The sequence below is a fragment of the Salvelinus fontinalis genome, chromosome 14 (genome assembly GCF_029448725.1).
Source record: "Salvelinus fontinalis isolate EN_2023a chromosome 14, ASM2944872v1, whole genome shotgun sequence".
In the NCBI taxonomy this organism is placed as follows: Eukaryota; Metazoa; Chordata; class Actinopteri; order Salmoniformes; family Salmonidae; genus Salvelinus; species Salvelinus fontinalis.
The window spans coordinates 37,472,584-37,485,557 of NC_074678.1; the positions used below are offsets into that span (position 1 = coordinate 37,472,584).

General features: G+C 46.8%; 1 protein-coding gene across 2 annotated transcripts in view; it reads left to right on the forward strand.

Annotated features, from left to right (window-relative positions):
• LOC129810766 (collagen alpha-1(XXIV) chain-like) overlaps positions 1-12,974 on the forward strand; it is a 234,889-nt gene that overhangs the window by 22,795 nt on the left and 199,120 nt on the right. For both annotated transcript variants that reach the window (XM_055861629.1, XM_055861630.1), the window contains exon 3: positions 10,013-11,409. In XM_055861629.1, coding sequence (XP_055717604.1) covers positions 10,013-11,409 — 1,397 coding nt within the window. The remainder of the gene's footprint in view (positions 1-10,012; positions 11,410-12,974) is intronic.

A 12,974-nucleotide genomic window follows, 5' to 3' on the forward strand; every position in this document is an offset into this window, starting at 1 on the left:
AATGAAGTTGGATCAGAAACAACGGTTGGCATGTTTATGTGGACATTATGGACATCATTTGGAATTTTTTCCGCCGTTGTCGCGATGCTTTTTCCTGTGAATTCCTGGGTCATGACGCAACAAACAAACGGAGTTATTTGGATGTGAAACATATCTTTATGGAACAAAAGGAACATTTGCTGTCTAACTGGGAGTCTCGTGAGTGAAACCACCCGAAAATCAACTAAGGTAAACGATCCATTTGATTGCTTTGCTGGATGTTGTTACCGAGTTACCTGATGCTAGCTGTTCTTATTGTTTTGTCGAGCGATCGATACATTTACACAAATGCATGTATTGCTTTCGCTGTAAAGCATCATTTCAAAATCTGAGACGACAGATGGATTAAGGAAAGGCTAAACTGTGTTTTCCAATACTCCACTTGTGATTTCATGAAATTATATTTTATGATTACCCTCTGGCGCTAGGCTAGGCTATGCTAGTCAGGGTTTTTAATGACAGAAAACCCGGATCCGGGATGGGTAGCAATGAAAGGTTAACACTTTTTTGGTTACTACATGATTCCATATGTGTTATTTCATAGTTTTGATGTCTTCACTATTATTCTACAATGTATAAAATAGCAAAATAAAGAAAAACCCTTGAATGAGTAGGTGTGTCCAAACTTTTGACTGCTACTGTATGCTATTATTCTGTCTCTATATCGTTGTAGACCCCACCACCACCAACACTACACCACCACTACACAGCAGGATCAATCCATCATCATAAGAAGAGGAGGAGGAATGCAGAACAGAGCAGAATGCTCAGTGACTGACTGAGGGCTGGGCCAGGGCAGCTTGTCTTCACATAATGAGACAGCTTGGAATCCTGGCTAATGTTACCCCAGGCAAAGAATGTCAAGGACATCGATTCTCTTTGCTGTGCAGCTAGCGAGAGGAGAGGAGAGGAGAGGAGAGGAGAGGAGAGGAGAGGAGAGGAGAGGAGAGGAGAGGAGAGGAGAGGAGAGGAGAAGAGAGGAGAGGAGAGGAAAGAAGAGATCTATTGTAGATACTTAGTCGGCATCCCAAATGGTACCTTTTCCATATTTAGTGCACTACAGGCCCTAGTCAAAAGCAATGCACTAAATATGGAATAGGGTGCCACTTTGGATGCCTATACAAATAGTCCCCAGTCTGCATACACAACTAGTCCCCGGGCTGCATACACAACTAGTCCCCGGGCTACATACACAACTAGTCCCCGGGCTGCATACACAACTAGTCCCCAGGCTGCATACACAACTAGTCCCCGGGCTGCATACACAAATAGTCCCCAGTCTGCATACACAACTAGTCCCCAGACTGCATACACAACTAGTCCCCGGGCTGCATACACAACTAGTCCCCGGGCTGCATACACAACTAGTCCCCGGGCTGCATACACAAATAGTCCCCAGTCTGCATACACAACTAGTCCCCAGGCTGCATACACAACTAGTCCCCGGGCTGCATACACAACTAGTCCCCGGGCTGCATACACAAATAGTCCCCAGTCTGCATCCACAACTAGTCCCCAGGCTGCATACACAACTAGTCCCCGGGCTGCATACACAACTAGTCCCCGGGCTGCATACACAAATAGTCCCCAGTCTGCATACACAACTAGTCCCCGGGCTGCATACACAACTAGTCCCCGGGCTGCATACACAACTAGTCCCCGGGCTGCATACACAACTAGTCCCCGGGCTGCATACACAACTAGTCCCCGGGCTGCATACACAACTAGTCCCCGGGCTGCATACACAACTAGTCCCCGGGCTGCATACACAACTAGTCCCCAGTCTGCACACACAACTAATCCCCGGGCTACAGGCACTACTAGTCCCCGGGCTGCAGGCACAACTAGTCCCCGGGCTGCAGGCACAACTAGTCCCCGGGCTGCATACACAACTAGTTCCCGGGCTGCAGGCACAACTAGTCCCCGGGCTGCATACACAACTAGTCCCCGGGCTGCAGGCACAACTAGTCCCCGGGCTGCAGGCACAACTAGTCCCCGGGCTGCATACACAACTAGTCCCCGGGCTGCAGGCACAACTAGTCCCCGGGCTGCATACACAACTAGTCCCCGGGCTGCATACACAACTAGTCCCCGGGCTGCATACACAACTAGTCCCCGGGCTGCATACACAACTAGTCCCCGGGCTGCATACACAACTATTCCCCGGGCTGCAGGCAGGTTTAGGAAAGAGAGGACCTCATAAGCACATGAACTCAGACATGAGCACAGTGAGGCACGTTTACTCGCTCAGTCTCTGTATTTTCCAAGGCCTCTGTGGATGGACGAACAAAGCAACCTTCTGGCTGATTCCGAGCAATGGTATTCACCTAAAGCTAGTAAACCACAGACATCCTGACACCAGCATAAAGATAATGGTCACCAATGTCACTGTTTGGATCCCCATTTTAGACTGAATCCTTAATGCTTTTTCCTAAGTGGTTCCATGTGAACATGTTAAAAATACAAAAGCTACAAAGGTAAACGTCAGTCACCATCTGTTACCCCTTCCTCCCCACATTTATACCATAAGTTATTGTCTGTTCAATTTGACCCATGACCAAGGTGAAAGGTGTCGACGTCATACGTCATACATGTGCGACTTATTCTAAAATAGCTGTGTTACGGCTTTGATGTCAGAGTTTTTACCAGTCTGCGTTCTTGACTATTTTCTGTTTTGCATGCCCTCAGCGAAGTTTTCAGTAAAAAATATTTTTTACTTCAGTTTTTACGACCACGTTGAACCTGCTGTGACAACACACTATAGAAGCCTAATTTTAAATTCAAAACACTGTGTGTGTGTGTGTGTGTGTGTGTGTGTGTGTGTGTGTGTGTGTGTGTGTGTGTGTGTGTGTGTGTGTGTGTGTGTGTGTGTGTGTGTGTGTGTGTGTGTGTGTGTGTGTGTGTGTGTGTGTGTGTGTGTGTGTGTGTGTGTGTGTGTGAGAGAGAGAGAGAGAGGCTGAGATCCCTGAGCAGAACCCTGAACAGATCCCTGAGCAAGGGGAAAAGAAAGCTAGCATCTCTTGATTAGCAATGAAAATACCTTCTACTGCTCCTCTCCCTCCTCCTCCTCCTCCTCATCCTCCTCCCTCCTACTCTCTCCTCACTTCTCCTCCTCCCGCTCTCCTCCCTCCCTAATCCCTCCTTCCTCCTCCTCTACCTGTTCCTCCTCTTACTTTTCCTTCTCCTTCTCCTTCTCCTCCTCTTCCTCCTTCTCCTCATCCTCCTCCCAGGATCTCCCACATTTTCCTGTTTCCTGGATTCCACTGAGTTACTGCCTTAGTCAGCCAGTTTCTCCCTCTCTTACACACACACACACACACACACACACACACACACACACACACACACACACACACACACACACACACACACACACACACACACACACACACACACACACACACACACACACACACACACACACACACAGTCAGTAAAACCATTGAGTCTTGATTCCTTTTGATTTTTTATTATTATAAAACAAAATATTTCACCTTTATTTAACCAGGTAGGCCAGTTGAGAACAAGTTCTCATTTACAACTGCGACCTGGCCAAGATAAAGCAAAGCAGTGCGACACAAACAACACAGAGTTACACATGGGATAAACAAACGTACAGTCAATAATGAAATAGAAAAATCTATATACAGTGTGTGCAAATGTAGTAAGATAAGGGAGGTAAGGCAATACATTGGCCATAGTGGTGAAATAATTACAATTTAGCAATTAAACACTGGAGTGATAGATGTGCAGAAGATGAATGTGCAAGTAGAGATACTGGGGTGCAATGAAGAAAAAAAACAATATGGGGATGATGTAGTTGAGTAGACTATTTACAGGTGGACTGTGTACAGGTGCAATGATTGGTAAGCTGCTCTGACAGCTGATGCTTAAAGTTAGTGAGGGAGATATACGACTCCAGCTTCAGTGATTTTTGCAATTAATTCCAGTCATTGGCAGCAGAGAACTGGAAGGATTGGCTGCCAAATGAGGAGTTGGCTTTGGGGATGACCAGTGAAATATACCTGCTGAGCGTGTGCTACGGGCGGGTGCTGCTATGGTGACCAGTGAGCTGAGATAAGGCGGGGATTTACCTAGCAAAGACTTATAGATGACCTGGAGCCAGTGGGTTTGGCGACAAGAATGAAGCGAGGGCCAGCGAACGAGAGCATACAGGTCGCAGTGGTGGGTAGTGTATGGGGCTTTGGTGACAAAACGGATGGCACTGTGATAGACTGCGTCCAATTTGCTGTGTAGAGTGTTGGAGGCTATTTTGTAAGTGACATCGCCGAAGTCAAGGATCGGTGGGATGGTCAGTATTACGAGGGTATGTTCGGCAGCATGAGTGAAGGATGCTTTGTTGCGAAATAGGAAGCCAATTCTAGATTTCATTTTGGATTGTAGATGCTTAATGTGAGTCTGGAAGGAGAGTTTACAGTCTAACCAGACACCTAGGTATTTGTAGTTGTCCACATATTCTAAGTCAGAACCGTCCAAAGTAGTGATGCTAGGCGGGAGGGGGGCAGGTGCGGGCAGCAATCGGTTGAAGAGCATGCATTTAGTTTTACTTGCATTTAAGAGCAGTTCGAGGCCACGGAAGGAGAGTTGTATGGCATTCAAGCTCGTCTGGAGGTTTGTTAACACAGTGTTCAAAGAAGGGCGAGAAGTATACAGAATGTTGTCGCCTGCTTAGAGTTGGTTCAGAGAATCACCAGCAGCAAGAGCGACATCATTGATGTATATAGAGAAAAGAGTCGGCCCGAGAATTGAACCCTGTGGCATCCCCATAGAGACTGTCAGAGGTCCGAACAACAGGCCCTCCGATTTGACACACTGAAGTAGTTGGTGAACCAGGCAAGGCAGTCATTTGAGAAACCAAGGCTGTTGAGTCTGCTGAAAAGAATTCAGTGATTGACAGACTCGAAAGTGTTGGCCAGGTCAATGAAGACGGCTGCACAGTATTGTCTTTTATCAATGGCGGTTATGATATCATTTAGGACCTTGATTGTGGCTGAGGTGTACCCATGACCCGCTCGGAAACCAGATTGCATAGTGGAGAAGGTGCGGTGGGATTCAAAATGGTCGGTGATCTGTTTGTTAACTTGGCTTTCGAAGAATTTAGAAAGGCAGGGTAGGATAGATATAGGTCTGTAAAAGTTTGGGTCTAGAGTGTCTCCCCCTTTGAAGAGGAGGATGCCCGCGGCATTTTTTCAATCTTATAGGATCTCAGACAATACGAAAGAGAGGTTGAACAGGCTAGTAATAGGGGTTGCAACATTTGTGGCGGATCATTTTAGAAAGAAAGGGTCCAGATTGTCTAGCCTGGCTGATTTGTAGGGGTCCAGATTTTGCAGCTCTTTCAGAACATCAGCTATCTGGATTTGGGTGAAGGAGAAATGGGGGAGGCTTGGGCAAGTTGCTGTGGGGGGTGCAGAGCTGTTGACCAGGGGGTAGAGGTAGCCAGGTGGAAAGTATAGCCAGCCGTAGAAAAATGCTTCTTAAAATTCTCAATTATCATAGATGTATCGGTGGTGACAGTGTTTCCTAGCCTCATTGCAGTGGACAGCTCTTATTCTCCATGGATTTTACAGTGTCCCGAACTTTTTGGATTTTGTGCTACAGGATGCAAATTTCTGTTTGAAAAAGCTAGCCTTTGCTTTCCTGACTGCCTGTTGCATATCGCGGGGGCTATTCAATGCTAATGCAGTACGCCACAGGATGTTATTGTCCTGATCAAGGGCAGTCAAGTCTGGAGTGAACGAAGGGATTTATCTGTTCTTAGTTCAACATTTTTTGAATGGGGCATGCTTATTTTAAACCTCTTAAAGGATCGGACCCCTTTTTTTTCAATTTTCGCCTAAAATGACAAACACAAATCTAACTGTCTGTAGCTCAGGCCCTGAAGCAAGGATATGTATTTTCTTGGTATCATTTGAAAGGAAACACTTTGAAGTTTGTCGAAATGTGAAAGGAATGTAGGAGAATATAACATATTAGATCTGATAAAATATAATACAAAGAAGAAAAAAAACTTTCTTTTTTTTGTAAAGTCATATTTGAAATGCAAGAGAAAGGCCATAATGTATTATTCCAGCCCAGGTCTAATTTAAATGTAGGCACCAGATGGCAGCAGTGTATCTGCAAAGTTGTGGACTGATACAATGAACCATTGCATTTCTGTTCAAAATGTTGCGTCAAGACTGCCCAAATGTGCCTAATTAGTTTATTAATAACTTTTCATGTTCAAAACTGTGCACTCTCCTCAAACAATAGAATGCTTTTCTTTCACTGTAATAGCTACTGTAAATTGGACAGTCCAGTTAGATTAACAAGAATTTAAGCTTTCTGCCAATATTAGATATGTCTATGTCAAGGGAAATGTTCTTGTTACTTACAACCTCATGCTAATCGCACGTTAGCTCAACCGTTCTGCAGGGGACCCACCGATCCTGAATTAAGGTGGTGAGGAATGCACTTTTAAAGAACAACCAGGCATCCTCTACTGACAGAATGAGGTCAACATCCTTCCAGGATCCCATGCCAGGTCGATTAGAAAGTCCTGCTCAATTAAGTGTTTTAGGGAGCATTTGACAGTGATGAGGGGTGGTCGTTTGACCACGGACCCGTTGCGGACACAGGCAATGAGGCAGTGATCGCTGAGATCCTGGTTGAAGACAGCAGAGGAGTATTTAGAGGGCAGGTTGGTCAGGATGATATCTATGAGGGTGGCAGTGTTTATGGATGTAGGGTTGTACCTGGTAGGTTCCTTGATAATTTGTGTGAGATTGAGGGCATCTAGCTTAGATTGTGGGACGGCCGGGGTGTTAACCATATCCCAGTTGAGGTCACCTAACAGTACAACCTCTGAAGATAAATGGGGGGAAATGTATTCACATATGGTGTCCAGGGCACAGCTGGGAGCTGAGGGGGGTCTATAGCAAGCTGCAACAGTGAGAGACTTATTTCTGGAAAGGTGGATTTTTTAAAGTAGAAGCTCGAACTGTTTGGGCACAGACCTGGATAGCCTGGCAGTTCTCAGCAGGCTATTTCTGCATTAGATTGCAGCCCCACCCCCTTTGGCAGTTCTGTCTTGGTGGAAAATGTTGTAGGTGGGAATGGAAATTTCTGAATTTTTGATGGCCTTCCTAAGCCAGGATTCAGACACGGCTAGGACATCAGGGTTGGCAGAGTGTGCTAAAGCAGTGAATAAAACAAACTTAGGGAGGAGGCTTCTGATGTTAACATGCATGAAACCAAGGCTGTTACGGTTACAGAAGTCAACAATTGATAAAACTGGGGGCTACAGGGCCTGGGTTAACCTCTACATCACCAGAGGAACAGAGGAGGAGTTGATATAAGGGTACGGCTAAAGGCTATAAGAACTGGTTGTCTAGTGTGTTGGGGACAGGGAATTAAAGGAGCAGATTTCTTGAAGATATCTGAAGAGAATAGATTCAGGGCATAAAGTACAGACAATTGGTATGGTAGGATGTGAGTACGGTTGAGGGAAACCTAGGCGTGAGTTTTCGTCTCTGGAGGCACCAGTTAAGCCAGGTGAGGTCTCCACATGTGTGTGGGGTGGGACAAAAGAGCTATCTAAGGCATTTTGAGCTGGACTGAGGACTCTACGGTGAAAGAAAACAATTAAAACTAGCCAAGACAGCAGTAGACAAGGCATATTGACATTAGAGAGAGGCAAACACAGGTGTTGATCAGGAGAGCTAAGACAACAACGGGTAAATGGCGATGAATGGGCAGAGTGGGACTGTTAGATTGATCATAGGGTCAAAAAAGCAGCAATAGGTGAGTCAGGGTGCTGTTCGGTAGTCACTACTACGCTAAGCGAGCAGAGGACACAGCGGGCCTAGCCGGGGCTAGTAGATGGTTCTTCGGCGACAACGTAACTGTATAGCCTGTTGAGACCACGTCGGCAGTCCAGTCGTGATGGATCGGCGGGCTCCGTGTCGACAATAAAGGGTCCAGGCCAATTGGCAAAGGAGGCCCGAGAATTAGCTGGTATATGGGCCTAGCTCGAGGCTAACTCAAGGCTAGCTGGTGCTTGCTTCGGGACTTAGGTGTTCGCTAACAGTAGCCACTAATTTGCAGCTAGCTATCTGCGATGATCCGGTGTAATGATGCTGGCTGGCTGGTGGCTGGTGACCGAGAAAAAGGTGAAGACCGCTAGCCGTGGCTAACAAAGACTAATAGCTAGTTAGCTAGCTAGTGTAACCGATGTGAAATGGCTTGCTAGTTAGCGGTGGTGCGCGCTAATAGAGTTTCAATCGGTGACGTCACTCGCTTTGAGACCTTGAAGTAGTGGTTCCCCTTGTACTGCAAGGGCCGTGGCTTTTCTGGAGCGATGGGTAACGATGCTTCGTGGGTGACTGTTGTTGATGTGTGCAGAGGGTCCCTGGTTTGCGCCCGGGTCGGGGCGAGGGGACGGACTAAAGTTAAACTGTTACACTAGCTCCTGATGGAAGTTCCAGTTATAAGGAATAGAAATAGCAGATCCGTACCACATTGGGTGAGGCGGGTTGCAAGAAGTATATTTAGTTCGTAGATAGAAAGTGAGATTAAGTTATATACGAAGAAGAACGGCTATTTACACGGGATAAGACAAGGACAAACAGACACGTCCTACTGCTACGCCATCTTGGATTTGATATGCATTTGAATGTTAACATTTAAATGTTCATAACATATTTCATACCTCTTTGTTCTCATTTGTCATATTGTGCTCTTCCGAAAATATTGTGCCATGCTGTTGACATTTGTACAAAAAAAAGGTGCAATCTAGAACATTAAAGTGTTCTTTGGCTGTCCCCATAGAAGAACCCTTTGAATAAACCGTTTTGGTTCCAGGTAGAACCTTTTAGGGTTTCATGTAGAACCCTTTCCACAAAGAGTTCTACATGGAACCCAAAAATGTCTACCTGGAGCCAAAAGGGATCTACCTGGAACCAAGGATTCTCCTATGGGGAAAGCCAAAGAACCTTTTTGGAACCCTTTTTTCTAAGGGTGTAATGTTTCCTTCTAACCCCGTTATTTCCTGATTCAAAGCCTAGCTAACTACCATGCTGAGAAACTCTTTCCACTACTTTTAAACTCATTTTTAAACGCTGTTCTCCTGCTGTACTTCAATGTCAGCAGGTCAGACATGTAGTTTGAGGAATCACCTGGGAGAGAGGAAAATTCATGACTCAGCTTGTTAAGAAAGAGAGGATCATGAATCTCTGTTGGCAGATTGATTCAAACAGGCTGTTTGAAACACACACACACAAACACACACACACACACACACACACACACACACACACGCACGCACTGCTGTGTGATAGTACTGTACTGTACCATCTATCCCTGTGTAGTCCCCTGTCTGGAATCATCTGGCCCTCAGCTGCCTCGCTCACTGGCCTGGCTGCCTGTCTTGCTGAGGAGGATTATGGGTAATCTGTGATGTCATGGCGGCCAAGCCTTGATCAGACATTCCACCTATTTATTCCCTTCATTCACTTCCTGTGCTTCTTCTACTTGCGTTCCTTACTTTGTTTCTTCTTCTTCTTCCTTCATCTCCTTTTCTACCTGGTCCTCCTCCTACACTCTTCGAAAGAATTGTTCCAAAAGGTTTCTTTGGCTGTCCCCATAGGAGACCCCTTTGAAGAACCCTTTTTGGTTCCTGGTAGATCCCTTTGGTTCCAGGTAGAACCCTTTTGGGTTCCATGTCAAACTCTTTCCACAGATGGTTCAACATGGACTCCAAAACAGTTTTACCTGGAACCTAAAAGGGTTCTACCAGGAACTAAAAAGGGTTCTCCTATGGGAACAGCCAAAGAACCCGTTTGGAACCTATTTTTCTAAGAGTGTAGAGTGATGATGCTAATGTCCTTTTCCTCTCACTGTTTGTAAGGTTTGAAGATGTTGCAAGTGTCTGTCTGGCTGTCTAACTGACCTCTCTCCCCTCTCTGCTCCACAGGTGTCGATATCCTCCATTGGCTGGGCCTCACCGCCAGCAGAGACACCCTCTCCCCAGGGACCAGCTCCTCCTCCCTTCACTCTCCTTCTTCCTCTCCCCCAGGTGCCGGGGTCCTACTCAGCCCGCACGCCCACATTGAAGCCGACACGGGGGGTCTGTTCCCGCCGGAGCTCGGTGAAGAGTTTTCTGTCGTGGTTAGCCTAAGCTCCTGGCGAGCGAACAATGCTTTCCTTTTCAGTGTGCGTGACGGCAGGGACAAGCTGCAGTTTGGCATCCAGCTGCTGCCCAGGAAGGTGGTGGTGTACACCGGCGAAAAGGCCTCTGTCTATTTCACCTACAACGTGCACGACGGGTGGCAGCACTCTTTCGCCGTGAGCGTGCGGCCGCGCTCAGTTTCGTTCCATGCGGACTGCGGGGTGGTGCAGCAGCGAGAACAGACGCTGACCCGGGCACATGTGCTGGGGTCCGGATCCAGAGGCCTGCTCACACTAGGAAGGATGAAGTCTAAAGCAGCGCAGTTCCATGGCCTCATATGCCAGCTGGACATCTACCCCTCAGCCCAGGCTGCTGCACATTACTGCCACTACCTTAAAAAACAGTGCCGGCTGGCTGACACTTTCCGATCGCCACCGCCACCCTCCAGCTTGGATATGGAGGTTTCTGGCTCCCTGGCTTTCTCCCCTATTCCTCCTTCTCCAGCATCCCAGACTGTGGTGGTGCCCCTCTCCCTGGGTGTAGACTCCCAGCAGTCCACCAACCTGGCCGGATCAGCCCCCAGCCCCAGCCCCTCCCTGGAGGGGTCTGGAATACCGTATTTAAGCCCCTCAGAGCAGTCTCACCTGGGGGTCAGGACCCAGACCCAGAGCTTCCTGCTGGATCACATCACCTCTATCCATACACCCACAGCAGGCCCCATTGGCCCGTCCTCAGGCACTCTCAGTGGGCTGAAGGCCATGGGCATCACACACAGGAGTACCAACTCCAGCTCTGGATCCAGCCCAACAGGGGGCTCCACCAGGCAGTCTCCCCAGTCTGAGAATGACACAGAGGAGGAGGAGGAGGAGAGGAGCCCCAGGAGGCCCCAACAGGTCACCACCGCCACCCCAGGCCTGATCTCCCCTGTCAGGCAGAGCCGCTTGAAGGAGGACCTGAGGAACAGCTCCAGGCCTAGAGACTCTCAGCCCCAGCCCACTAACCACCTCGTGGACACCAAGCTCAGACCCAACGGCACCACCTTGTACCGGGAGAACCAGGTGGACACCTCAGAGGAGCATGGCCAGGAAGGGGCCTACGATGTGGGCATGGAAGGCTACGACTATGGATACGAGGAACCAGACTACTTCTACAGAGACTATGACGAGGCTTTTCCCGGCCCCAAAGGAGACCCAGGTCCTCCGGTAAGTGTTTGGAATTCATAAGTTCTAATAACAGATATGAGAATGTTAGAAACTTGTCTTCGTAGTGTGTTTCCCGGAAGTCAGAGCAGAGGCGTGCATGAGCAATAGGGGAAAATTACAATGCATAATTAATTAAGCCTACTTTAGGGTGATGAGTTCTTGAGTGTTCTGTTGGCCCTCTCTTTTAAACACACAAATGTTTTGCCAGGGCCTTGTATTGATTTAGAGGCAAAGTGAGGGCATGTCCAAGCACTTTTCTTTTTTCATGTATCAACAGGTGGTTAAAATAACACGTCATTCCCCTTTTGAAATAATGCCAGTGACTCGTTCATACTCTTGTGTAAGCGGGGAGGGGAGTAATTTATAACTGAGGGTTGCTCCCTATAGCCTAGTGACAAAAGAGCATCAAACAGGCTGATGTCAGCTAGCTGTAGAGGCAGCTTTTCTTCTCTTCAAGGAGAAGAAGACTATACCATTCTGTCATATCGGCGATGTTGATCTATCTATTATGACCCTATGGCAGCCTGGGAGTGGCACAGCTGATTGAGGTGTTTCCAAGTCAGAGTCTTGCTGCTCAATCTTTCTCCTGAAGGACTTGAAGCCACAATTTATTTGACCATCAAATTATTGCAGATTACACCTTTACCGTGCGGTGAAAGTCCATGCCTAACTTCTGTTTCTCTCATTCAACTACATGAGCCTAGAACTGGTAGACAAACTACGAGGCCAACTAAACCAGACTATTACTGTTTTCCATAATTCAAGGAGTCAGATATTGACTCGTTTTTTCATCCTCCTTGATTTATGTGTTGTGAAAATGAGAGCAGCCAATAACTGTTGAGTACTCTCTAACAGGCTCCATGTTTTGGATGTAGGATCAGCGGAAGGTCAGTGGGTCAGTGTGTGATTGTGATGTCACCACCTTTTGCACTCAGCGCTCCAGATTGAGAATATGGCAATGTTCTATTCAGCGTTCTCCTGTGCGCCATGCTTTCCCATGCTCAATTCGCCCAGTTCCGTGCTCCATTTACCTGCTCTGGAGCATACAAGTACAGTGAATGGAACACAGAAAGTATCTAACCCTCTGAGAGGCTTTGGCTTTGGCTCCAGATAGCCAGTGTAGAAGTATATAGTAAACATAGGAGCTGTATATGAATATGAATATGCAATGCTGATGCTTCTCGAGTATTTGTCCATAGATCCTAATTGCCTATACTGTACAATAGTTTTCATCACCATCATTTTTGGTAACCCTTTAATTTACAGCCCATTATTTATAATATGTCTTTTATAAATTTTTTACTCCATATACAAACTTACACATACAAACAACAATTTACAGACTCACACAAACAATTTCTTAATCTCATCTGCCCAGACCCACATGCTCACACTCCCATCCCTAGTGTCTGCATTATTGTTTGCCACTTGGCCTTTAAATTGTATCAATTTGTTTTTCTTGGTCGCCAATGCTATTTCAATATTTCAATAATAAATCATTTGATTTTCTATTGTGTTTATGATGGCGGATTGATTTCTTAGTAGGTTTATGTTTTTAGTGCATG